This window comes from Trachurus japonicus, chromosome 4, assembly GCF_045865225.1.
Source record: "Trachurus japonicus isolate A0001 chromosome 4, Traja_1.0".
Taxonomy (NCBI): domain Eukaryota; kingdom Metazoa; phylum Chordata; class Actinopteri; order Carangiformes; family Carangidae; genus Trachurus; species Trachurus japonicus.
In genome coordinates, this window is record NC_140910.1 from 16,728,853 (window position 1) to 16,754,420 (window position 25,568).

Below are 25,568 nucleotides of genomic sequence, written 5' to 3' on the forward strand. Positions count from 1 at the left end.
AAATTCACCCTTGAATGAAAACAAAATGCTCCTCCTCATGTTGTAGGCCCCTCGCATTTCCTTTCCCTCCTCCCCTCTGAAAATACCTCCATCCATCACTCGAGGGGGCTTTGTATCAAAGTGCGTTCTGTTTATTCTGAAGGCAGAGGCTTGCAGGTCTTGGGCAGCTCAGAGAATAACTCATAACTGTGTGTATTTGTTTAGGGTTTTTTTTCTGAAATATGTTTGGGAGGTCTGGCTGAATTGTGAGTTTGTTTGTTCTTTCTTTTTGTCTCTGTCAGACCCAATGTGTGTGGCTCTCGTTTCCATTCATACTGCTGTCCAGGCTGGAAGACTCTGCCCGGAGGCAACCAGTGTATTGTCCGTAAGTTTCTTCATCCTTAAATCCTTGACACCACAAAGCCCAGTGGGAAAGATAACAAACAGGCGTGGGATAATTCTGCTTATATCATTTTCTTATAAAATTAATAAACCAATTCCCTCTCCTCTCCTCTCCTCTCCTCTCCTCTCCTCTCCTCTCCTCTCCTCTCCTCTCCTCTCCTCTCCTCTCCTCTCCTCTCCTCTCCAGCAATTTGCAGGAATTCGTGTGGTGATGGCTTCTGTTCCAGGCCAAACATGTGTACCTGCTCAAATGGCCAGCTCTCTCCCAGCTGTGGAGCAGGAGCCGGAGGTCAGTAGTCATGACACACATAGTTACACAGTACTTTATCTTGATCTACCATTAAACTTCATCATAATGCGGCTACAAATTAACAGAATAAAGATGAGAAATGTCAGATGGTTTTGCCCAAAGTAACTTTTACTGTATGTGACATTTCTTCCTCCCTGTACATAAATCAAGAGCCGCAGTGATTTGCTCAAAGATAGTTAAACACATTTTTGGAAATCAACATGATTGCCCAGTTATTTTACTTTAAGTCTCCTGGCTCGTTTTGATAATTTAATTATAATTGAATACATATCCAAGTTGAAATGCCAAACTGTCTCCAGCTGCTTCTTTTATTTGTCTTATGTGAATGTAATTTTGATATTTTCTGGATGTGGAGTTGTTTGGACAAAATAAGACTCTTATTGAGGCTAGCCTTGACCCACATTATGACTGACATTTTATTTTATTATTTTCTGATATCCTATGGACCAAATGTTGGATTAGTGAATTGAAGAAGTAATTGCCAGAATGCTTGACAATGAAAATAATCACAACTTGCATCTCTGAATCCTATGATGGAAGAGATGGTTTGGAATTTTCGTAAAGATTTTTATTCATTTTTCTGGCAGAGTGTTGGAGGATTTATTCTACTGTCATATCTGTCTATGAAGCTGTGGCCAGAATGTGAGCTAATTTAACCCATGTCAGTCCAAGGATAACATGAGTCTGCTTACCAGCACTTTTGCAACTGCTCCCAGCCAAAAAACAGTGCAATACACAAGCCCTGACATAAAGTGCTGGTTTTAAATATGGATGAAACAAAGTGGGTGTAATGTAATGTGTTAATTAATGAGCTCTAACGTGCTGGTGGTCAAATTTTAATCTCTTTGGACTGAGCTACAGTAATTCCCCCTGTTTCCAGTCTTTGAGCTAAGCTTAGCTAACCAGCTACTGGCTATAGCCTTTGGCCTATTCAGCACTTTATCTGATTCCTTACCCTACACAAGGATTGTCAGAATAGATCATATTTGTAAAAGCATTGACACAGTGTTTTTCCAATTAGCCTCTAACTGTCCCTCACTTTCCTGTGTGATACTGCTAAGTGCCGCGAACTGCTGACCAAATGATGTTGCCTGTTACACTCAACAGTTTCAGCTCGTACTTATTCAATTGCTCTGCTATTTTCCAAAGGTAATGGTTCCACCCATCTCTCATGGGAGCCAGAGTAGTGCTGTAGCCAGTGTAATAGTAGTGTAAAGAGCCCCAGGCCTGCGCTTCAGCCTGCAGGTCACAGGGTTTGTCAGGATTAAAGCAGAGAGTCTGGCTGCCCCAGCTGAGTCTGCTGGGCTTAGTTACAGACCTCTCAGGATGTGTGTGTGTGTGTATGTGTATGTGTCTGTTTGTGTGTGGTGCTTGGAGTAGAGGTGTTTTACAGCACATGCAGAGTGTGTGAAATCTCATTTGTTTTAGTGAGATTAGTGAAATGTGTGCATATCAAGTTAATATGTGCAGGACATGCTGAAAACACTGTTGTTAAGAAGCACTTTGGGAGCATGTGAAGTGTGTGTCAATGTGTGTATTAAGTAGCATGCAGTGTGTTCAGCTTCACCGCTTTAATAGGCCAAAATCAGCTCGTCAGTCACGCCTAGCCCCTGCCAGACCCCTTTCACATGCTCACATTCCATTAAGCCTGCGAACACACATACTGTACGTAGACACTCACACTCTTATTAAACAAACAGAAGGAAAATCGCACAAGCACACACTCACACTCGGTGAGCATCAGTTGGCCGTGACCCAGAGGTGTAAAACGGGATCTGTTCCAGCCATAAGTAGGGGACGACCCTCAGAGGAAGGGCACAGAGGGTGGGGTGGAGAAAAAACAGCCTCTGACCTGTATGGCAGGATACGCGCAGATCTCCTGCAGAGCCAGTGCTTTGGCAAGAGCTATGAAGTCATGTTCCTAAGAGACAGGAACTACGTAAAAAAAAAAAAAAAAAGCAAAGTGATAAATTGGAGCAAGAGCTTAGCGGAGCTGGGCCAGACTAATTGTCACATTTGGTCATTCTCAGCTTGCCTCAGCTGGGATTTATAGGGGCTTTTTTCAATAGTGTTACAGGCAATGGAGAGACAGGAAGGGAAGCTACTGAGAAGCTGTATGTATTAGTTCATTAGTAGTTTTGAACAATACAATGCCTTAATGGCCTGTTGGAGTGGTGTTTATCACTTGTAAAGACCTTCCTTTGGCCTCTCTAATGTCAGAGGTCAAAAAGCTTCATGACCTGAGATAAACTAATACTCCATCAGTGTAACTAAAGGCTGTTGGATGTTCTTTTGTAACCATGGAGGTCACTTTCCATGGGAATGCCCCTGAACTACTCAGACTATTACAGTGGGATGTTTTACATTTTCTTTGTTGTATTTTATATTTGGTTATAAAGCTTTGATTTGAAGTCCCACTGAGTCAAACTCACTGTTTTAGGTGTGTTCAACAGATTACTAAATTGAACATTGTTTTTGCAACATAATCTGTCTGGCTAGTGGCTGTAGGCCATGCCAAGATCAGGCAAACACCCCTCATCGTAGATCTTGTCTTCTCCAATGCGCTAACTCTCAAATTCAGCTCTTGGAGAGAGTCCACCATTTAATAGGATAATTCAGTGCAGTTGGAAAATAAATTGCAGCTCTATAGAGATCCGTTTGGAAACACCAATTTCCTCTGCCCTAATTATACAGCCTGATTCTAGCACCCTGGTTCACTGGGTTAAAGATAGCATCTTTATGTCTTGCGTCTTGCCTGTGGAATGCAGAGGTTTAAATAAATCAACAACAGATTTGTGATTTTCTACATGTAATGCACATGTTTGTAATTATTGTGTCCACACAGATGGCCGTCTTTGATTTTTTTATTTTCTTTATTTTTACAACTCTTCCTGGAATCTTTGTTGTTTCCTGACTAACAATAGAAGCACGAGTTAGAGTTGATAGCCTAGCAGACATTTTTGAAAAGCCAAGGTGACCTCGAACGTGCATAAATCATTGGTAATGTATCTAAACCTGGTAGGAACCAATATATTTTGGCAGAGAGCTTCACGACTTGTAGTCATAAAACGCAATAGCCACAGGTTTTAGAGGGTGGAGTCTATGATATAGAACCTAGAGATACATGTCACTTCCCAGACGTTAAGGGTTAGTGTAGTAAGTCACCCTTGAAAGAAACCTGCTGACAGTTTAGAGCACAGCAGCTGTGCTGAGGATCGTATAGGGTCGTCCTTATAACCTTGTCTTCCCATAACCATAATTATGAAATCATTACCACGGATGTTCTCGCCCTAATGCTGAGAAACAGCTGTCTTCAGACTGACAGACTTCGACTGGCTATTGACTAGGAACAGTGGTGAGAGCTGGGAAAACAGGGAGGGCCTTTTTAATTAGAAGCCATGCTGCTCCACTCCATGAAAAACAAGGTGCAGGTCTCTGAATGTCCAAAATGGAAAGAAATCTTTGCATTTGGATGACAACCGACTTTGACAGCATCTCATGCAGCTTTGTTTCATTACATCGCCCATCCATGCTGAAACTGCAGCTGACTTGTCCCATGGTCCCTGGGGTGTGTGTGTGTGTGTGTGTGTGTGTGTGTGTGTGTGTGTGTGTGTGTGTGTGTGTGTGTGTGTGTGTGTGTGTGTGTGTGTGTGTGTGTGTGTGTGTGTGTGTGAGTGAGTGTCTAATTCAGGACAAAACACAGCTATAAAGCTCCTCAGTTTTCCATCAGACACACACATGCACCCATACACACACACATTCAACTCACAAGCCTGGACTTCCTGTGTTTCGCAGTCTCTCGTAAAAAACACCCAGATGTGAGCAGCTCTCCGACGACACTACCAGAATACAGAGGTGCATTGTGGTGCTACAAAAGCAACACCCAACTCCTTTTGCTCGGAGCCTGGAAGACACACACACACACACACACACATGCACATCCCCCCATGCTGCTGTTCTGCACGTGCAGCTTTCCAGGCACAGGTCATTGGGGCAAACCATCTCCCTCCACCTGCGGGGGATGGAGTGCCATGAGGAGGGGGAGGAAGGGGCGAAGTTTGCCAATGAGGTCATCTTCTTCCTTCTCCAAATGTGTGCTTGTTTGCTTCCTCCTCCTCCTGCTCCTCCTCCTCCTCCTCCTCCTCCCATCCAGTTCCTGTTACATAGAAAACATATGACATGAACTGTAATATATCTCCATATTTCCAGCACCTGTCTCATCATCCTCGATTCCCGAGGGCAGAGAGTTCAGTGGGCAGAGAGGCTCTGCAATGTCTCTTTGCCAATCAACCTTAGCCAAACTCTTTCTCCATACTTCCTTGACCTATTTAGAAATACGTTTTTGTGGGGAGGGGAACTTGTTGAAAAATGGATGAGCTTACCCAAGTTGCCCTCAGCTTTGGGGGAGTCTGGTTTTCTCCAAGGTTTGTTCCACAGCGGGGAAAACTGAAATCACTCAGTGCAATCATTATTCATGTTTCACATCACTGCTCCTTTTGTTGGCCTGAGAGAAGAGAAGCGAGTCAAAAGAGTGTACAGCGTCAACCTCATGTCTTGAACAGAGCTGAGGTTGAAACCTGAGAAGAAGACGTGACCGAGCTCCCATGAGAGCGGATGAGAAGAAGAGAAAAAGACAGCACACTAGTACACTAACCTATAAACCCAGCCTGCCCCAGAGTACCAAACTATTTGCTTTAATTTATCACCACATGTTGCTATGAGATGCAATCCAGACTGAAAGTAGGTCCTGCCAAATCTTTACATACAGGCTGCCAAGTGTTGCAGAAAGAAAGTTAACTGGAACTTCTTCTAGACTTACGATACATTAAATGAGTTAAAAAAAAATGACAGCTTTGTTGACAATTTCTGTGAATTTTACAGTCTGAAACTCAGGAACACAGGCTCCACATCCAAGATACGTGCTTTGACTCATGTAACCGAAGTCTCTGCTGTGTAAGCTGCCAGTAAGGCGGCGTGTGTGATCACAATGAAAAGCTACCTTAGAGCATATCCACTCACCGTGACTCAGACAAGTCGTATTTAGTGTGTTTGGGTACAGTCAGAATAAGTGGGTGGATTATAGTGGCTGAAATGCCTCCTGTTGGCAAGTGTGCAAACTCAGAAAGTCTCATTAGACAAACTCAGCTACGGGGAAGCTCAGTCATTTCCCCTCTGCTGCACAGCTCTGCATGCCAGAAATGATAGAGAGAGAAAGAGAGACGCAAACAGGCAGATGGAGAGGGAGGAAATTAATGTTGAACTTGCGAGTAAGATATGGACTGAAGAGCATGAAAGGAACCAAGAGAATAAGGAAAAGTGGAGAAAGGAAGAAAAATAAAAGCACAGGGTAAAGGACAATAAAGTATCCACTCCAGCCTGGAGGACAGTGAAAGGAGGATGCAAGGAAACAGTCAGAGAATACAGTCAGCTAACATTTAGCACTGTAGGTGTTGTCTTTCCTCTTGTGTGTTGTGAAAAGCTGGCTCAGCAGAAAGCTGATTGTCAAACAGGAAATTGGCCCTCTCACACTCTGGCAAAGTCTGCCAGCTGGGAAAGTCCTGTTTTATAATTAATAGCTTAGTTATAATAGCTGAGACCATTGCACTCTTTCAGATCTGGTTATCCACTGTTTAAAATTACACTCTTTCTTTTTCTTAGATTTTCTCCCCTGTGCATCCTGCTATGTTTGGATTACCCCCCTTACCCAGTTTCCCTCTCATCTCAGCAAATTCCTGAATGACTGACTGACTGACTGTAGCGTACAGCTGGCTCGACTAATTGCCTTTCCCCAGTCTGCTTGATTAGCTTTGGTTTTGTGGCCTGGGGTCTTTTAGCCTCGTCTGCTGATTTAAATCTGACAAAGAAACACCAGTGCTATGCAATCCCAGCTGAAGTGTAAAAAGCTTCTTAATGTGTTAAAGTGACCGTAGTTATTTAATGTTCATTTGTTTGGAAACAGCTCTTAATGTGCTTTTATACAGAGTAATAATTTAATGAAGAAACCTGGTGTGACCAGTCAGTCATTTGATACACAATGAAATTTCTTAAACACCAGCGTTTGGTCACTAATGCAGGTTGCATAAGTGACCGAATGACAAAAGGACAAAGTCTTCTCAAAGCTCCTCTTCTTATTTAACCAGTGGTGCTGCTGCAGCCTCTGTTATTTGATAAAACAGGTGACGTGAAGGTCTTTTAAAGTGCGTCTGTTCTTGTCTTTCCTTCTAATTTTGTGCCCTTCCCTATTTCACACCCCATCATCATTTCTCCCCCTCTCTCTTTCTTGTCTCCTACAGTTCAGTCCTGTAACGTCAGGTGTATGAATGGAGGCAGCTGCGCGGAGGACTCTTGCTCCTGCACCAAGGGCTACACAGGCAGCCACTGTGGACAGCGTGAGTGAAAGCTACTGCAGCACGCATGGGTGTAAATGTGGGGTTGGCTGAACTCCTGTGTCACCCACATTAGGACAATATTAAGCTATCATTTTACTTTTGGAAATCTTAGCCTCTTTTTTGGGTCAAAAGGTTTTCAGTGAGACATGAAGGGAAGAGATGTTATTGTCTAAAGATCTGATCTCATCAATGATCCTCATGTGTTTGTAATACAAATATACAATGCAGCATGTGTTTATGTGTTGGTAATTCTGAGATGAAGTCATTTGCCTAAGCCTTAATGAAAAACCTCTGTGTGTGTCAAAGAGAGAGAATGAGACAGGAGTGTGCTAAGTTTGTGAATTCCCAATGATTCACTGTTTTTTTCCCCATCTCTCCTGTAGCTGTGTGTGAGAACGGCTGCCAGAACGGTGGGCGCTGCATTGGGCCCAACAGATGTGCTTGTGTCTACGGTTTCACTGGTCCGCAGTGCGAGAGAGGTGAGAGCTCATCCCGGTTTCTATCTTGATACTGTACTTTTCCACACACTTCCTGTCTGCTCAGGAGGTTTGCTGGTGGTGCGAGATCACACCTTTTTGGGACAAAAGGCAACAGTTATCAGAAATGTCTATTTTAGATGTTCCTTTGGTCTTGCACACAACTTCCTGATTCACCCCTGACCTCTCATACAGTACATACCACAGTTATTTGACAAATTATAATGAACATTTTGGGAGTGGTTCTTTTTGTTTCACCTCTAAGCATATGGTCTAGACTATGAAAACAATACATTTCTAGTAAATGACACTCTACTGCGTGTAATGTGACACAGATGGCCTTTGTCCGGCTTGGAAGTCAAGCAAGCCAGGATCTGATTGGATGCCAAGCAACCAGATTGGAGGGGTGGTGGACCATGTTGTGACCCTGTCTTTTATTGATAAACTCCAGTCCCTACCCACGCATACACGAGTGTTAAGGAAAATATCGTAGCAGGAAGTCTTTGATCTGGCCATGCTGTTCCTATCAGTCCAGACATACTCTGTTAATTCATTACTTCTCCTCTTAGTGAACAGGCTCTGCTAACATGGATTACCTCATACGGTTAGCTCAGACAGACAGTGGGTGTTCGTCTCCTGAGCTTTGAACAGAAGCCTGTGGTATGTGTGTGGTGGGAAGCGATGGCAGGGTGTTGGAAGCAGGTGGTACAGTCCCATGGCAGAAGAAAATATGTCTGAGTCTGTGGCAGCTCACCTCAGTTCACCTTTTCAGAGAAGGAGGGAGTTTTTTTTTACACCTTCAGATATTCTCGGTTACCAATCCCACCTTTCCTTGGCCCTCACCTTCCACCCTCCCTCCAACTCCCTCCTCTCCCCCTTCTTTCTCGCCCATGCTGTTACCTAAACTGAGGCAGAGGAAAGTTCTTGGCCTGTAATTTTACCCACCTGATTGATGTCAGCTTGTCTTCCGCATTCCTTCTTTCATATATTGTATGTATTTGTGTTTGCGTAAAAAAAACGTGCCCTCTGTGTTATACAAATACCAATCACTCAACTTTAATCTTCATCAGTTAAATCTTTAGTCTGTCATGTTCTCTTATTTTCTTTTCTATAAATTCAACTTCATCTAAAAATTGAATGTCCCACATGTGATGAATGTGAAAGACTTTATTGTATAAACCATATTTTATTGCCAATGTGTGAACAGACTATTGTGTAAAATGAGACCTTCCCAGACTTTCTCAGAGGTCAGTTATAGACTGATTTCTGTGTAAAAGACTCAGGCCAAATTTTCCAGGAAAATCTGAAGGATGTGACATTTATGCTACGAGTCCTCCACTGTCAACAAACAACCGGATCCCAGCACAACACAGACGTTAACAAAAACTCCACATAAGCACAAAAAACAAGACAAAAAAAAAAGTTTTATCTGGTGAAGCCTGTCCGGCCAAACAGGAATGTGACTGTCGCCGGGGGAAAAATATAGGGTCAACATCAGCTGAGTATGACATTACCTCACAACACAAAGATAGTCACGCTCTCTCACATAGCCAGACGTATCTGTTATTGCTGTGGCAACACTGGAGAGTCAAATACAGTCTACAGCCTCAAATATAGTTTATAGTTAAACTGTAATATTACTTTAGTTACGTCATCCGCCAACATGGTGTGGAGTAGAAGCACACATGCTACCATGAGCAACGGCATAGAGACTGCAGTTCACTTAATGTCCCCCGGCGTCATTAGTAACAATGGCTTTGTGAGCATTTCATATAACTTTCAATAACATTACTGTATACATATTCTGTGTACATTTTTAGCTTTCCTCTCACTTTCCACCCCTGATCATATTTCTCTATGAAACTCCAGGGTCTTGTTTTCTTGGAAAGTACAACATTTAGGGGGTTGAGTTTGTCACAGGCAGCTTTAAAGACATCTGGCAATAAATGCCCCCCACCTCTCCCCGCCATCCCCACAGGACCGACAGAATAGACTTTCTTTGTGGAGTGGTCATGGACGTTTCCTGATGAGGAGTGGAGCAAAGTAGGGAGGCAGAGAGAGAGAGAGAGAGAGAGAGAAGGAGAGAGAGATGGGATGGAGGGAGGCGAGAGGAAGAAGGTAGGGATAGGGTGAAAATGAAAATGGACTCCCCAGCTGTGTACACAAAGCCTTTTGGGGGAAGTACAAACACTCTCCGTGTTGGAGGAGAGGGTAGAACACTAGACCTGCAGGTAGTCACAGGAGAAACACTGACAAATCTGTGTTTGTGTGTGTGTTTTTGGTGCCAAATATCCTTTAGGGAGAAAAAAGCAAATGAGCCCCATTTGTCAAGATAACTGCATCATTTCTAAGGAATCCTCCTTGTGACATTAAAACTGATTCCAGCTTCACCAACATTGGATATGAAAACTGTACTGTAAACTCTAAATATTTTGAATTGAATCAGGGACAATTATATTATTTTCCTTTTACTTCTCACAGCATCTTTAGGAAACAGGTTAGTAAACAGATTTTTAAAAAATTGACTTGTAAGTAGTCCACTCCACCCAAAACCTCAAATTACTTTTGATAAACGACTAGTAAATTTTCTTAGTATTGAGTTTGGCTCAAAAAGACTGGAGACTCCCTGGTGCAATCTGCGGTGCAGTTATGACTCTTGCATATTGTGGTTTGTAGAGTTTGTGTAAGTGAGGCCATGAGTCAATGGATTTACTGCGTGATTCAGTGAGAAGGCTGCTGATGAACTGAGAAAGCAGTGAAAGTCAGTCTGTATGGGTGAACTGGGTGCACAGAATGAAGTCATGGGAAACCCCTTGCATGTCTGGAGCATGTGTGCATTTACATTTATGCGTGAACAGCTAATGTGTGCCCGAGGCCTGCTTATTTTAGTAAAAGGTTAGCATGAGAGTTAGAGTTAGTCACTCCTCAAATCAAAAACAATTACCACCATCTCTCTCATGAGTTGCCAGTTGTTATTAAACAGCTATGCTTGTTCTTGGTAGCTGTGTATTGCTGTGTATCATTGATGATCTGTCTGTTAGTTGTTTGGTTGATTAGCTATTTTTGTCCTGGCTGAGCTCTCCACTATAATCACTACTGGATGGATTGCCATGATATTTGGTACCGACATTCGTGTCCCTGTGAGGATGGATCCCTAATGACTTTTACAGTCTTCTGATTATTTTTTTCTGTTGTGGTACCATTAAAATCAATGCTTGTTTTCACACAATTGCATAGCCATGTAAGAGGGAGTGGTGCCGAAGTGTGTTCACAGAGCACTGGCTCTGCTTCATAAACCCAGTCCAGTTGGTCTCAGTGGACCCATGATACAGTCTCTGTGGTCAGTTCCAATTCCAGCCTGCGGCCTCGTCCAGACCAAATAAACCGTTAATCGCAGAGGAGTAATTTTGCCCCCTAGCAGGTGATGACGTCAAGGGCATTCTGAGGTGCTGGAAATGAAGGAAGTCGTGCTATTTCAGTTCTATTGACTCTGGATAAGAGTGGTCCGAACATGGCTGGAAAGGAAGGCTGCGCTGGTAGATGGGTGGGATTCGGGGGCCAGGCACAGGTCAGCCTGTGGAAAATATCCCCCAGTGACAGTTTAGATAGAGTCAGCCAGTTCAGAGACTTGCTAAATTTGATCTACAGCAAGTCTATAAATTATATTCTAATGAATGATGTTGCCCTATAATAGAGATCCTATATTTGTATTTCCATATAAGATACACAATGAACTCTGTTGAGGGACAGAAAAGTGAATGTCAACTGAGAGTCATCAAAACTGGCTGAGAGTATTTTTAAACCCAGTCAGAGTGCGTACTGGACTCTTCAAATATAATGAGTCCAATGATGCCCATATAAAATGGTGTATGATTATAGTTTCTGAATTAAATCACCATGATATGTATTACGTGTAATTAGGAATGTCATATTTCACAAGCTGCACTTAATGCCTGTTTTCATGGGGACACTAAATTTTGATGATCCATCTCATAAACAAGAAGTGAAGTAAATTATTCACTAGGGCAGATCTAGAGGGTCTGGTGGTTTGTTCAAATCAGCATTGGATTAGCCTCATGGGATAGTTAGAAGGCGGTCTTTGATCTGGCCTGATGAAAAATCGACTGATTTACTCTCACTGCACTTAAGAGAGCGCTACAAAGACTTTCCCTTCGCTGAATAAGTAACATGTCCCATGAGTGGTAGTTGTTGATGGAGCTTGGAGCCCACTTGCCCCGACTGTGTTTTTGCCTGGCCATGTCTGCATTCAATAGAGCCTGCATTATTGTTCCACTGCTGGACAGTATTGTGTTGGGAAGTTTCCCAAAGCAGACGAAAATAGCTGTAGAAGTCAAGATTGATTTGACAGTACAATGGGCGAGGCATAGAAACAATGACAGAGGAACTTCTGGATCCACAACTTGATGCCCCAACACATGACATCACAATTTCAAGTGTGGATATTCAGAATTAGTGTATTAAGAATACCTGGTACATATTGAAACAACTGTATGTGGTTGTTTCCTCATAGTCATGACTCGTGTGTTTACTGTAGTAAACTTCACACACAGCACTTAGCTCGATGTTTCAGATCTGGGTAGATTGCAGAGGCCCTTATCTCAACCATTGCCATTCTCCCACAGTTATTGGCCCTTGCAAGTGTGTGTGTGTGTGTGTGTGTGTGTGTGTGTGTGTGTGTGTGTGTGTGTGTGTATTTGTGCTGCGTTACACATTTCGTCACGTTTGGCTGCTTTTGGTGAGGAAGAAATGAAAGGAACAGACTCCTTGAGGAGTGATTAGGTCCAAAGGAAAAGAGAGATTTCAAGCCTGTTTGTAATGGCGCTGATAAGACCAACAGGGACTGCTACGATACCTCCCAACCACACACACACACACGCACATGCACACATATACACAGACATGCAAACAAACAGACCCACACATTTGAATCATTTATTTATATCCACATCAGCAGAAGGACACACGGACACAAACAGCACAATGCAATCAGAAATTCCACAAGACCCGCCAGACATGTGCTCAGTCTGCGCACAGCAACCAGACATGAACACACATACACACAGAGGCTTGTGTGTGCAGATATATCTTCTCTTTATTAATTTAACTTGTTGACCTCTTGTCAGAGGAAAGTATGCATAAATGATAATGGCTTCATTTTCATGTAATCAACTCATATTTCAAGTTTCTTATCTTCCCAGACCTCCACGCCTCCTGGGAGTTTTCTAAATACTTCAGCAGTTATTAATGAGTCCAAAATGGGCTTTTTCCTCTTCTCTCGAAACCATTCCCCCTTTCCTCCTAGTGGTCAGGTCAGTGCCCTGTCCCATCTCTCCGATCCCACAGCTGGATAGGGCTGATGGGAAAAACATTTTACCAGAGGGCTTTACGTTCCGGACAGGATTAAATATTTTCTCACTATAGCTTTTACAGTATTTTATCTTTCCCATAATCCAGCTCTCATCAGAGCATCTAGCAGTATGCTTTGATGAGTAGTCACATTCTGCATCGTCAGATTCTTATATGGTTGGCTTGAAAACAGAACATCATCATATGTGAAGGGTTAGATCCCGTTTACATCGCCTGAAATGAATGGCTGACTAATCTATGTGGACTGATCTAGGTGAAAGGTTGTAAGTGCATTGGCGGCTTTAAGCAAACTGTGAGCTGCATTACAAATTGCAATGTTTCTTGTAAAGTCTTATTTGGGGTGGTGATGTTTAGAAAATAAAAGCACCATGACCTTATAAAGCTGAAGAGACCCCATTAAGTCTCAACACAAAGTAGACAAGTTCTTATTATCGGAGGAAACAGACTTCATTCATTGCTGGATGTTTTACATAGCTTGGAGGTTATGAATGAAACCAGAGATATCTGGATGAGAGACAGAGGCTGCTAGTGCTGCAGTGGATTTAGGAGTAAGGAGTGGAGAGGGGATAGATGAGAGGATCTGGTGGATGTTCTTGATCTATTAAGCAATTTGAACACTAATTAGACAAAATTGCTTCCCAATGTTGTCAGCTGAACTGGGTCAGGATGCTGGATTGTGCTCTTGTCCTAATGTTTCCGCGCCCATGATCGCATGTGTCCCCTAAATTTACATGCATTACATACAGATGTGCATACTGTCATGCTCAAAGGTATGTTAACATAGTCTGGACTGAGGACTACGTGCATGAAATGATTTTTTTTTTAAACCCACTTGCAAATTTATGCACTAGACAAACAAAAGCCTGAACACATGGAGCGCACACACTGATCGGGAAACACTCAGACAGGCAGCTTTTCTTCACAGTTTGTTATTTTGTGCTTTTTAAGAAATCTGCTCCAATCTTTTGTTTGGCTCGACCAAAGCTCGGACAGATGTCGTGTTTTCCTTCAGGCGTGTGTATCTACAGAGACATACATGTGCATTTCTGTGTATATATGTGTGTGTGTGTAGTGAGTGATGCAATGTTTGACAATGCATAAGAATGGCATCATGCACATGCATACACTGCTGAACTTGGCTGCTGTGTGCGGCTGTCTGGTGTTGCTTGATGATCTCAGTGTGGGAGAGTCCAGTCTACTGGAGGGGAGTATTTTTTTTCTCAAAATCAAAGACTGAGCGCTGGAAGCACGAGCACTTTTTGTTCTTTTGTTCTCCTGCTAATTTTTGTTTTGCTCCTCTTTGTTATTCATTTGAAATATTTTCTGCTTAATTTGCATAGAACATGTCGAACCGTAGATTGTTTTCACCAGAGCACTATTATAATAACACCAACTTTTAATACCGCTACATCTGTTATCTTATTGTCAACTGATAACAACAATGAACAAACAAGACCTGCCTGTGTAGCCAACTGAAAGTATTCGTGTCCAACTTTTAAGGATTGATGTCTTCCATGGGAGCAAATAGGTTTCAGGGTGTTGGCCGCAAACAAGGCAATGTAGTTCAAAAATACTGAGAGACAGATGTAAAGATTGTTTGTTTCTTTTCTTTTTCAGCATCACTCTGAAAGCATGTAAATTAAATCAAAATTTCTTTGTGTATTTGTGCACAGGTATTAGAGCGCAGCACAAAGGTCTGCTTCTCCACTGTGATAACTAGGCCATGTGACGTGATGATGGAAGTTCAAACAGTGGCTGATAGGCAGGCAAGCAGAGAGTAAAAGACAGACAGACAGGAAGACCTAAAGTGGGCAAAGAGAAATAAAGACAGATGGCTCAGAGGGAGCACTGCTGTGGCTCCAACCTGCATGCTCAGTTTGACCTACTTTACTTTCCCCTCTCTCTGCCTTTTTGTTTTTGTTTCTGCGTCTCCAGCTCTTTGCCCCATACTCCATGATCCTCTTTCATGTAGCACAAGGAACCAATAAGGGCAATAAGTCTAGAGAAGGACTCCCACCAGACACCACCACTGATTCATATCTTTCCATCTCATCCTGTCCTTCAGAGCTGAACAGGCCGCTCTCCTTCTCCACATCTCGCTGTCAATGCCTTGGCTAGCCGACCATGTCTTTTGTCTTTCATCTTCCTGAGACAATCTAACAATCTACTTTTTTTTTTTTTTAATGAAAGCTATATTAAGTTTGGCGCCACTGCAGAGAACTTAATAAGGGTTTCTCCCACAAGGGAAGCCATCATTAGGCTATATGTGATTGAAAGGACAAACATTGTATTGCTGAGATGGTTTCAGCATGAGGTCATTGTGTCTGATTTGTGAAGTGCATTTAACAAGATTATGCCACGGTTTTGCTGGCAAACAGGAGTGCAGCGAGGAGGCCAGGTGATGGCTGAAGCCAGGGACATATTGTTCTCATTTTGTTCTAACATGATTTGTTTGCATGCAAAAATTCTCTCTGACGTGGTGTGAGTATTTACTCAGTCTTTTTTTCACAGTTCATTGTCACGGGGTTATTGACGACCACCCTATCATTAACTGAGTATACTATCATATCGATGGAAACAAAAACCTGCTCTGTTCAGCCCACCGCTGACTCCCAGTTAAAGTCGGGAAATGTGATTCAGTATGTCTCTCCAGTTTACTTATTATCACAGAGACTAAATACATAGCAGTCATTCCAATCCTATTGCGAAGTTCCTGTTTATGTGTGGATGTGTTTTGCAGTTTAATCTGAGCAGGTTTAATAGGTTAATGCCGGCGATCCCGTGCTCTGACGTGATCCGTTACGCTGCTACCAACTCTCATATTGTTCTTCTTAAGTCCTGGTAAAACCTACTACTTGGAAATGCTCCCCTTTGTAGGCCGATCGTCGATCCAAAGACTAAACACTTGAAACAATTTAACGAGAAGGATGCGTTCAGAGGTCCTCTGAGTCATCCCTCAAAATTATCCTGTAATGCAGCGCCAGTTTTTTTTTTTTTTTTTACATCCATTCCTCCAGTAAAATTAAAACAGAAAAAAAATCACTCAGCAGTGAGATAGTTAGATCTTACAGGAAATATGCTTTTGCCCAGAAGGAGTCATTTCTCATCTATGTGCTTAATCTGGTTTCATTTAACGCTGCACCAGATGAATTGCAGCTTTATTGTTTAATCTTTCAAATATTCAATCAGTCACTGACTAACAAAGAATGAATTTCTTTCTCCTTCCACAGACTACCGGACTGGACCATGTTTCACCCAGGTGAACAACCAGATGTGTCAGGGACAGCTCAGTGGTATTGTCTGCACCAAAACCCTCTGCTGCGCGACCATTGGCCGAGCGTGGGGCCACCCCTGTGAGCAGTGCCCCGCCCAGCCGCACCCCTGCAGACGAGGCTTCATCCCTAACATCCGCACGGGAGCCTGCCAAGGTCAGACTCTCTCTCCTTTTAGCGCTCACACCTGGTCATGCAGTCAAACACACATACACAGCCACAATAAATACCGTAACCATTACTTTATCCATCATCATCTCAGCTGCATTTCCCACCCATAACATCCTCAGACCTGTGTTAACATCACAGAGAGGTGTTTACATGTACACAGTAGTCCGGATACAAGCTTGTATTTCCTGTAGACGTCTTCTGCAGAAGAGGCTGTATCATTGCATCTTTATCTACTGCCAAAACACTTAACATGTTTAGGCGTTCCAGTAATTATGCGTCACCCTGTGCTACGTTTATTTGTTCACAAGTCATTTACAAAATATGAGTTTATCATCATCCTCTGTAAACTGCATACACAGCAGATTTTATCATTTAATAATATGACAATTATAGTGGAATAGGGCTAATACAGCTTCCAGAAGTTATTTGTGTTTAAAGGGCACTCTGGTACCTGTTACATGTCAAAGTTGCTTTACTAGTCTGCTAGGACTGGTATATAGACAGTTGCGTAATGCCCCCTGTGGTTCTGGAGGAACGTTGTCAAGTCGAAAATTACTTGTAATCTTGGTCTTGACTTGGAAACCCTTAACTGTAAACACAAAGCTTGCGTTACAAAAAAGTAGGCATTTTAGATGTTCTATTGAAAGAGTTATGCTATTGAGGTTTTTAATTGAGTTACAATATGTGGAGATGTCTATAGATATTCTCATTCATCCAGGTCATCATTCTTTTCTGGGCAAATTGAATCGTAGGCAACTGGACTTGTATTTGTCTGGGAAGACGTTTCACCTCTTATCCAAGGGGCTTCATCAGAAACGTCTTCCCAGACAAATACAAGTCCAGTTGCCTACGATTCAATTTGCCCAGAAAAAAAATATGTGGAGAGTACTGTCCACTATTTATGGGACTTTCCTCAAATTAGGATATATCTGCTGAATTGATTTTGACCATTCTTTTTGTATTTTTTTTAGTTCCAAGTGTTCTAACTTTGTAGAAATGTAATTCTAAATTGCTGGCATGCCCCTGTAAACCATCTGCAGTATATTAGACACAGTATTCACTCACAATATTCGTCATACTGAACTACACTTAAACAGATTCAGAATAGACATAATATAATGAAGCAATTCAGGCTAAAAGAATGAGGCAAATATGAACTGAGAATCACCTTTTTTATCAACATTTGTCCTGTTGGTGTCCCAGAGCCCCGTCAGACCAGGTCGGACTCTGTCTGCATACCTCTCTAATAACCTATAGTCCCGACCAGACTAAGCAATAAGACTGCATCAACATATGACACATGTGGAGGTCATGTCCCTTGTTTAATGAGCCCAGTCAGGCTCTTTGTTGCCTCCATCCATGTATTCTTCCTCGGACACACCCAGCAGCGCCCTATAGGCAGGCTGGGGTGGTTGATATGCAGCTGAAGCTGCCACAGAGAAGAATATTTGATGCTAGTACATCACCACCCTTCAGCGGTATCACAACTAATGACAATAAGGACAGATTTAATTGTCACATATGTAAAGTTTGTTCTCAACTTTTGTTTGGAGAAACTTTCATTTCATTCCTTATACGTACCTTTGTATATTGTAATAATCAGGTCCAAAAGCTTGAAGCTGTAAAATAAACTGCATCAATTGTTGATGTAAACATACCAAGGAAGTAGATATATCTGTTAAGGCAAATCAAAGGGAATGTAACACAGTTTTCTATAATACTATGATCCACCCAGCTATACGGTTAAGTCTGAATACATTATTTATGAGGGAAAATCAAAAAAAAAAGAAGAAAAAAAAAAGTAATACATCTGGGATCACTAACTGGTTTGTATTTAGGTCCACAACTTCCTTTCCTTTGGATGTGGCTGCCAGGCTGCTCATATGTTAGAAGTATGCCAGTGTGAGAGACCAGAGATCACTCATCTCTCAGTGACTCACATACCTCCTCTCTTTTTCACTGTCTGCTTGTGCTTCCTTCTCCCTCTGAATCTCTGTTTCTGTCTTCTCTCCTCTCTCTCGCTCTCACACACACACGCATGCACACTAAAGACACCTAATCGCCAAAGAGCCTGGAGCAATGTCTTGCTGGCAGCAGTACAAAGAACACATGACCATGAATCCAAATGTAAGGATTGCACTCCAGGCTCCACATCAGGATGTTGGCCAGTAGTTGCTTTCTTTTTCTTTTTCTTTTTCTTTCTCTCTCTCTCTCAGTCTTTGGCATCCAGAGTTCCTCAACATTAGACAGTATTTTCAGTCTTTCTTTGGTAAAAGGATTAGAGATTAAATGTATTCAGATGATAAATGTCTGTGTGTGTGTGTGCGCTTAAGCACACAGGTGTGTAAATACGTTCAGGAATTTTTTTTTTTTTAGAGCATAGCTTGGAAATTCACAATGCCTGGATCCTACTTACTGACTGATGCTGAGGTGAAACCCAGCGGTGTGTGTGTGTGTGTGTGTGTGTGTCCCAGGGTACTGAATTTTACAGGAACCCGCCCACTGACATATTCCCAATACTGGTAAAAGTGACTCACATTGAATGCTGGGAAAAACATACATTTAAAAAGTCATTTCCTGTTCAAACAAGAATGAAAGTGGGTCTTTCTGGAGACTTAGAGGTTTTCACATCACAGCTGGCGCCAAGTTAATTTTCATTTTTACTTCATTCTCTTTGCAAAAAAATGCCAAGGAGGATGAAGAAAAGTGTTAAGGAAAGGGAAAATGTGCTAGAAACATACTCTAAATGTGCTTGACTGATATAATACTGCAGTTTGAGTTTAGTTATTGGTGTATTACAAAGAATGCAATGCTGCATCTTACCACATCTGCTTATCTGCTTTAGTCTATAATGACCGACTCCTGTGTTTCCTCCCTCTGTCTCTTAGATGTGGACGAGTGTCAGGCAGTCCCAGGTCTGTGTGCTGGAGGAAACTGCATCAACACCGTGGGATCTTACGAATGCAAATGTCCTGCCGGTCACCGTCAGAGTGAAACGAGCCACAAATGTGAAGGTGAGTCTGATATAAAAAGGATTTAACACTGAGAAATGTCCAACAAATCAGCGAGAAACATCCCTAATGAGGAGCAAAGGTGTCACCAGATTTAAAGGCAGAGAGACAGCTACACACAAGCATGCATTATGGTAAATATTATTATTAATATGATTATGTTGTACTCAGGTGTCTGAGCTTTAGATCTGAAGCCAATCTTTTATGTTCTTATAGCAAAGAAAAAAGTTGTGAATACAACTGATAACACATGTTCCTTAGGGCCCAATTATTGTTTCTGAATCACCATTTAATGTCAACATTGATGATAAAGAGATGTTCATGCCTCACCATTGGCGACAAAACATCTCAGTTAGTTGATATGAACAAAGTAAAACGAGCAGATATTAGCACTTGAAAGCTACATTATGAAGTGACACAATGATTTTGATTTGATACGACAAAGTAGTTATTGCAAAAGATAATACACTTACATGAGTGCAGATAATCTGTGGATGTTAACTCATTGCCAATTTTAAAGTAGTGATTGAAAGTTGAATTAGATTTTGTTGAGTTAATGCTCAGACAGCCACGGGGTGTGCACTTTTATGATAACCATGGGTTTGCTCGGATCAGTTGACAAATCTCTGAAGGCTTTTAAAAAGTGACGACTTGTTAGGAGTTTTAAATGGTTCTTGACATGTGCACATAAATGCACACCTATACATGAAACCACACGCACATAGCAGAGTGGACTCACATTACAATGTGTTGATTGGATGGAATTTAAGCAATGTTCAGGCTAAACAGTCTGATAGTTAGCTAGGCAGGGTTTGTGACTGTTGGACTGAAACCGTTGTGTTGTTAGTCCTCAGGGAGGATTGCAGAAAGAGCTCCTAAACTGTTGCACTGGCATTGCAGTATGTCAGCACATGAATCATCACCTACATTCTCCTTCTATGAACATGTAGAGCTGCACCAAATGATAATAATAATAAAATACAAATGTTATTTGCTGGAAACTGGTGTCTCCACCTTCAGATTCATGAGAAGCAATTATTGCAACACACACAAGGAATGATTAATGTCCTAATGAATAAAGGAGGAAATGTAGAGGCTGACTAAGACTCCCACTCTCAGTTGTGGTTTATGGGTGAAAGCCACCTCACTTCAGGACTCACTGTAAAGACAGAGTGAGCGCTTCCAGAGATGCTGGACGCTGCTAATAGAGATCCTGTGTGTGGATGTTGTAGCCCCATCCCAGCTGGTGTCATACAGTACAGAGAGAGCTGAACAGTTATACTACACACCAGTCAAGGACACAATGAGACAAGCTGGAAACACAGAACTTTCCCAAGGTTAGAGATAAGACCTGAAACCTTCTCCCCCTCCTTGGTCACCAAATATCTCTAATTATATTACTTTGCTTCATTCAGCAAAATGCTCTACTAATGATAAGGTGATGATAGATGAATTAGAGGGAGAAATTTCCACACACTCTGCCTCTTTGTGCCCCTTTAGCAGCCTTTGTTGATCACAACCCGAAGCTATGACACACTACCCACAGGTATCAGAGAGGCCAGTTCACTAAGTGTTTTTAAAAGCTCACAACTCAGCCTCTCTCCATGCTCTGCATGTAATAACTGCCAAGCACTTCTAGTAAATGCTTTGTATAGTGATTGATGTGCTTTCTGGGAATTTACTTATTTAATTTCAATAATTTATGACTCGATTTTTACATTAATGTTTTTACTGTTTTTCATTTTACACCAATGCCAATTCTTTGTTATAAAACACCTTGACATTTCTTACATGAAAGGTGCTATTCAGGCAAAGTATAATTATTAGTTAATAATTGTTAGTTACTATATACAGTGTCTTGTCAGCATAAAACAAGACTCTGAAGCTGAAACATGGAGCTGCCACGTATAACTTCTCCAAGTCAGATGTTGAATATGATGGTAATTAACGCAATTAAATATTTATTATTATTTAAGTATCAACATACATTAATGATTTGGTGTAACAAAGAATTTCATTTTTACAATAATAAAAAGGCTCATATATGGCCAGGAATTGTAGCTGAGCTAACAATGGGACCTATGATTGGAAAACCACTTTTATTTGTTTTGCATTTCTTCACCGTGATGGGAATCCTTTGCATTGATAGCCATATTTTCTTAGAAAGCGTGACATTTAATTTCAGCTCTGGTGCTGGTTTGTTGTTGTTAGGATTCGTAGCACTGTTGAGTCATCTGACCCATGCAGAGTGAGAAGAGAAAGAGTTCAGTGTTTGTAAAGCTCGTAAAAACAATAGAGCAGTTGTGACGTGTATCTTAAGTCATCTACAGGAAGCCTGTGTTTAGTGAAATCTCGCAAACAATCAGCACAAGTCCTATGGGGAAGGCTTTTATTGAAATGCCCTTCTAGCTAAAGCACAAACAGCCTCACTCAGAGCTTTCATAGTGAAATTAGTGAGCTTTTGGAGTAGTTAAGATAAACTGCAGTTAAGATATCCTTGGTGTCTGATTGTTTTTGGGCACAACAAGGCCTTTGGTTTTATGGCTGGCTTTTAGTTCAGACTGTGCTTAACTGTGCCCCTCCCCTCCTCCGTCTCTTTCTGCTTTTTGTGCTTCTCCTTCCATTTTCCTTCCATAAATACAGTCCTTTGGCTGAAAACCAGCTGTTAGCATTGAACAAAGAAACACTTACAGCATCTGGGAGACTTTCTCATTACACACACAGACCTCCCTGTTGCTCCGACCACTCGTGGATTCTCACGCACTCGCACTGTGCAAATATATTCACAGACAGTCTCACACACATGCATTATCTTATGTTTTTTTCTTGTCCTTTTTTTCGAAATATATTGATGAGTGTTAAAGATGTGTGCGCACGTTGCATATTTGGTGGCTGCGTCACAGACATTTATTCAGGTGACACACATTTCCTTTCATACACACAGTCAGAGCCCCACAGCGCCATGTCTGTGTGGAGTGTAATGTCTGGCGTGCTGTTGTCGCTGCTGACACAGGGTTTATTTGGCTGGGCTTTTACAGCCTCACCTAGGCCCTCTGCCACAGCTGTCAGACAGGAGTCAGCAGGGGAAGAACGGCCTCTTAGCTTCCCAGGCATTACTAGGCGTTACTACACACATCAACACCGAGACGCAGACACACGCAGAATGACATGCATGGATATAACTTACACCCTCTTTACTCTTAGAAAAACCAACACTAACACACCCTTGCCTTTTCCAACTGATCGTGAAGGGACACACACACACATATATATATACACACACACACACACACACACACACACACAGTACCACATGCACCGAGTCTGCACTTATTCCGTAATTATGTCCCGCAGTGGTGCAGCAATTATGTATGCGTATAAATAAGCGTGACACATCATAAAAACCCAATACCTTCTGGAACTTCACTTTGGGTTCCCCCCGTCATGGAGCAATGAGGCCCCCTCTCCCTGAATAACACAACTTAATGCCGTGATAATGTGTACCACGCCGTGGTGGGCTCTGCCAAGTAGCGTGCCCAGGTGCTGTCACATGTTGTAGACATTTCTTAGTCAAACCATGGCATATTTATCTCAGGTCAGGTGATTTTAAGTTTGTAGATCGGAGGTTATGGTATGCGTCAGTTGCTCTAGTGAGGATGATATATTGGACAGTGCTGATGCTTTTCTTCCCTCACCGAGCTTTACAGTTTACTATATCAGACTTTTCCTGTCATTTACATGTCACGGCTCACAAGCTGAGGCTTAGCCTGAGCAGAGTACATCAGAAGTGAAGTAGTTTCAGTTTGGTAGACTGCGGATCCATTTGGTTTTGTTTAATTTTCCCAAAGGGAGAAATTGTTGCTCCAGTGCAATAAAGTTTTACTGCAGCGTGCTACTGCATCTCTTCAAACAAAGACACTTTTAGAAGAATTTTTAAAGCTGGCGTCAAGCGCAGACTTGACAGATGTGTTCTGTGATGTCGCGATGAGGAGTATTTTTTGATACGACTGTGTGCGTTTCAGATATTGACGAATGCAGCACCATCCCCGGCGTGTGTGATGGAGGAGAATGCACCAACACGGCTGGTAGCTACGTCTGCACCTGTCCGCGAGGCTACGTCTCCAGCACAGATGGCTCCAGATGTGTGGGTGAGTCCCACACACATTACCAGCACATCTCCATCTCTCTCTCATTTGTGCATACCCTCACCCCCCGGCTAGCTTCACATCTGGCCGGTAACTTCCCTCCCTGCATCACCTACTTCCTGTGAATGGAGTTCTGATGAGTCAAGCTGGCCCGAGGACCTGTGGTCACCATGTACAGACAAACACACTTGCACGCAATACTTGGCCTTGACAACACTAACCTACTCTAATGTTAGTGCCCCTCTGACTCATTCTTACACACACTGACACACATACCTAACTGACATGTCCTGTGAAACACTACCAGGTGTTAATGTATTCCTGAAATCCACAACCCTCATGGCAGCCACAGTGAAACACAACCAGGTGTTAATATATTATTTCAAGATTTGGAACCAAAAAGGACAGCTCAGGGTGTTTCTGCTTCACCCTATCGCCTCCAGTGAAAATACATGTTTCCCCTAAGCTTGATCTTTCATTATACATTTTATTCCCCTTGCATGTTATTTTCTAGGTTTAATGTGAATCGTTCCCCACCGTCTGCAGAAAATAATGAGCGTCTCTGTTTTTGTTTTGGAAAAAAGTGCAAGGCGAAATGGGCGGAGAATATTTAAATTCCCATTTCCCATTTCCCCAGTGCTCAGTCATGCACAACTGGGCGGAGGCTGATCTCACAGGTATTGTGAGAGTTTGCCTGAAGCTTTCTACTCTGAAAGGTAACAGGCATATGCTGTTGTTTAAAACCCAACTAACTGGAACAACTATAGGGATTTGCTCCCATATAACGACAGCAGGTATTTAGCCATCAGTGACAGCAGATACAGTACATGTGTTTGATAAGGCCTTGTTGGCAGGTGGAGATCTAGTTCATCCTGTGGGTATATGGTTGAAGAAATTGGCCATCCTTTTTTTTTAAATAGATCAGGATAAAATGAAAAATACCTCCACAAGCCACAAAGTAGGAATCACGCTATTATTATGTGCAGAACTATGAAGATTTTTCCTAATTGGAACTCAGCCCAAATCATGAAAAATAACCCCTACAGTAAAGTGCACATACACACATGTACATGTAGGCACTGGACAAGGGCAAGAAAAGGGCATGGGAATGCAAAGAGTAATGAGAGGGGAAATGCAAAAGAAGAAGTAAGAAGTACAGTAAACAAAGAGTAAATATATACAAGCCAGACAACATATGAAAGGAGACGAGGAACTAGATTAGAGATGCTGAGAACTACTCCAGTGGTCTGGATTGTGTTTTCCTAAACAAATAGGTGGAGCGTTGGAGAGAGGAGTGAAAGATATTCAGGATCATCAAGAGGAAAGTGCGATCTGGCAGCCTGGTGCGCCTGTGTTGAAGAAAGAGAAGAGCACATTGAAGTAGTCTTCCAATCACTATAACCCTAAGTCTTCCATCTGTCTGTCTTTATGCGTGTCCACATTTTTCTTTTTTTTTCTCCCTTTCCACTGCCATCCCTTTACCTCTTCTTCTTCTTTTTGCTCAAGTAATATATCATTCTCTTGCTGTATTTCTCACTGTCTCACTCTATATTTCCCCTGCAGAGAGCACAGATCACACCAAAGCACATTCCTACAGCTAACAGCTCAGTGATTAACAGTGAAATCTGTTTACTCTGGAACCGTGCATGTTTCTATCTCCGATTGGATCTCTGCTCTTGTTCCGTCTCCCCGGGCTGTTGTTTTTCTTTTCTTGTTTCTTTTTGAACTGTTTATCTACAAAACTGACACTTTCTCGCACTCTCGTCCTCCTTATCTATCTTACCATTTCCTCTTGCATCCCCACTCTCCTTTTTTTTTCTTTTTTTTTTTTAAACTCCTTTTTTCGCCCATCTGGATCCTGCACCTCGCTTCCTTTAGTTGTGGTTTCCAGTTGCTCTTCTGCAGTCTGCCGAGGGGAAAAAGAAAAAGAGAGAGCAAATAAAACAGGTGCCAGACACAACCTCCATATATCCTTCCTCTGTCTCCGTCCCCCTTCCAAAATGGACCAGATTGGAAGGAGACAGA

General features: G+C 42.2%; 1 protein-coding gene across 1 annotated transcript in view; it reads left to right on the plus strand.

Moving 5' to 3' along the window:
• The window catches only part of fbn3 (fibrillin 3), a 61,981-nt gene that overhangs the window by 11,669 nt on the left and 24,744 nt on the right, over positions 1-25,568 (plus strand). The window contains exons 3-9 of the mRNA XM_085774388.1: positions 282-364; positions 569-670; positions 6,985-7,080; positions 7,464-7,559; positions 16,175-16,372; positions 19,276-19,401; positions 23,421-23,546. Of these exons, the coding sequence (XP_085630514.1) occupies positions 282-364; positions 569-670; positions 6,985-7,080; positions 7,464-7,559; positions 16,175-16,372; positions 19,276-19,401; positions 23,421-23,546 (827 nt within the window). The remainder of the gene's footprint in view (positions 1-281; positions 365-568; positions 671-6,984; positions 7,081-7,463; positions 7,560-16,174; positions 16,373-19,275; positions 19,402-23,420; positions 23,547-25,568) is intronic.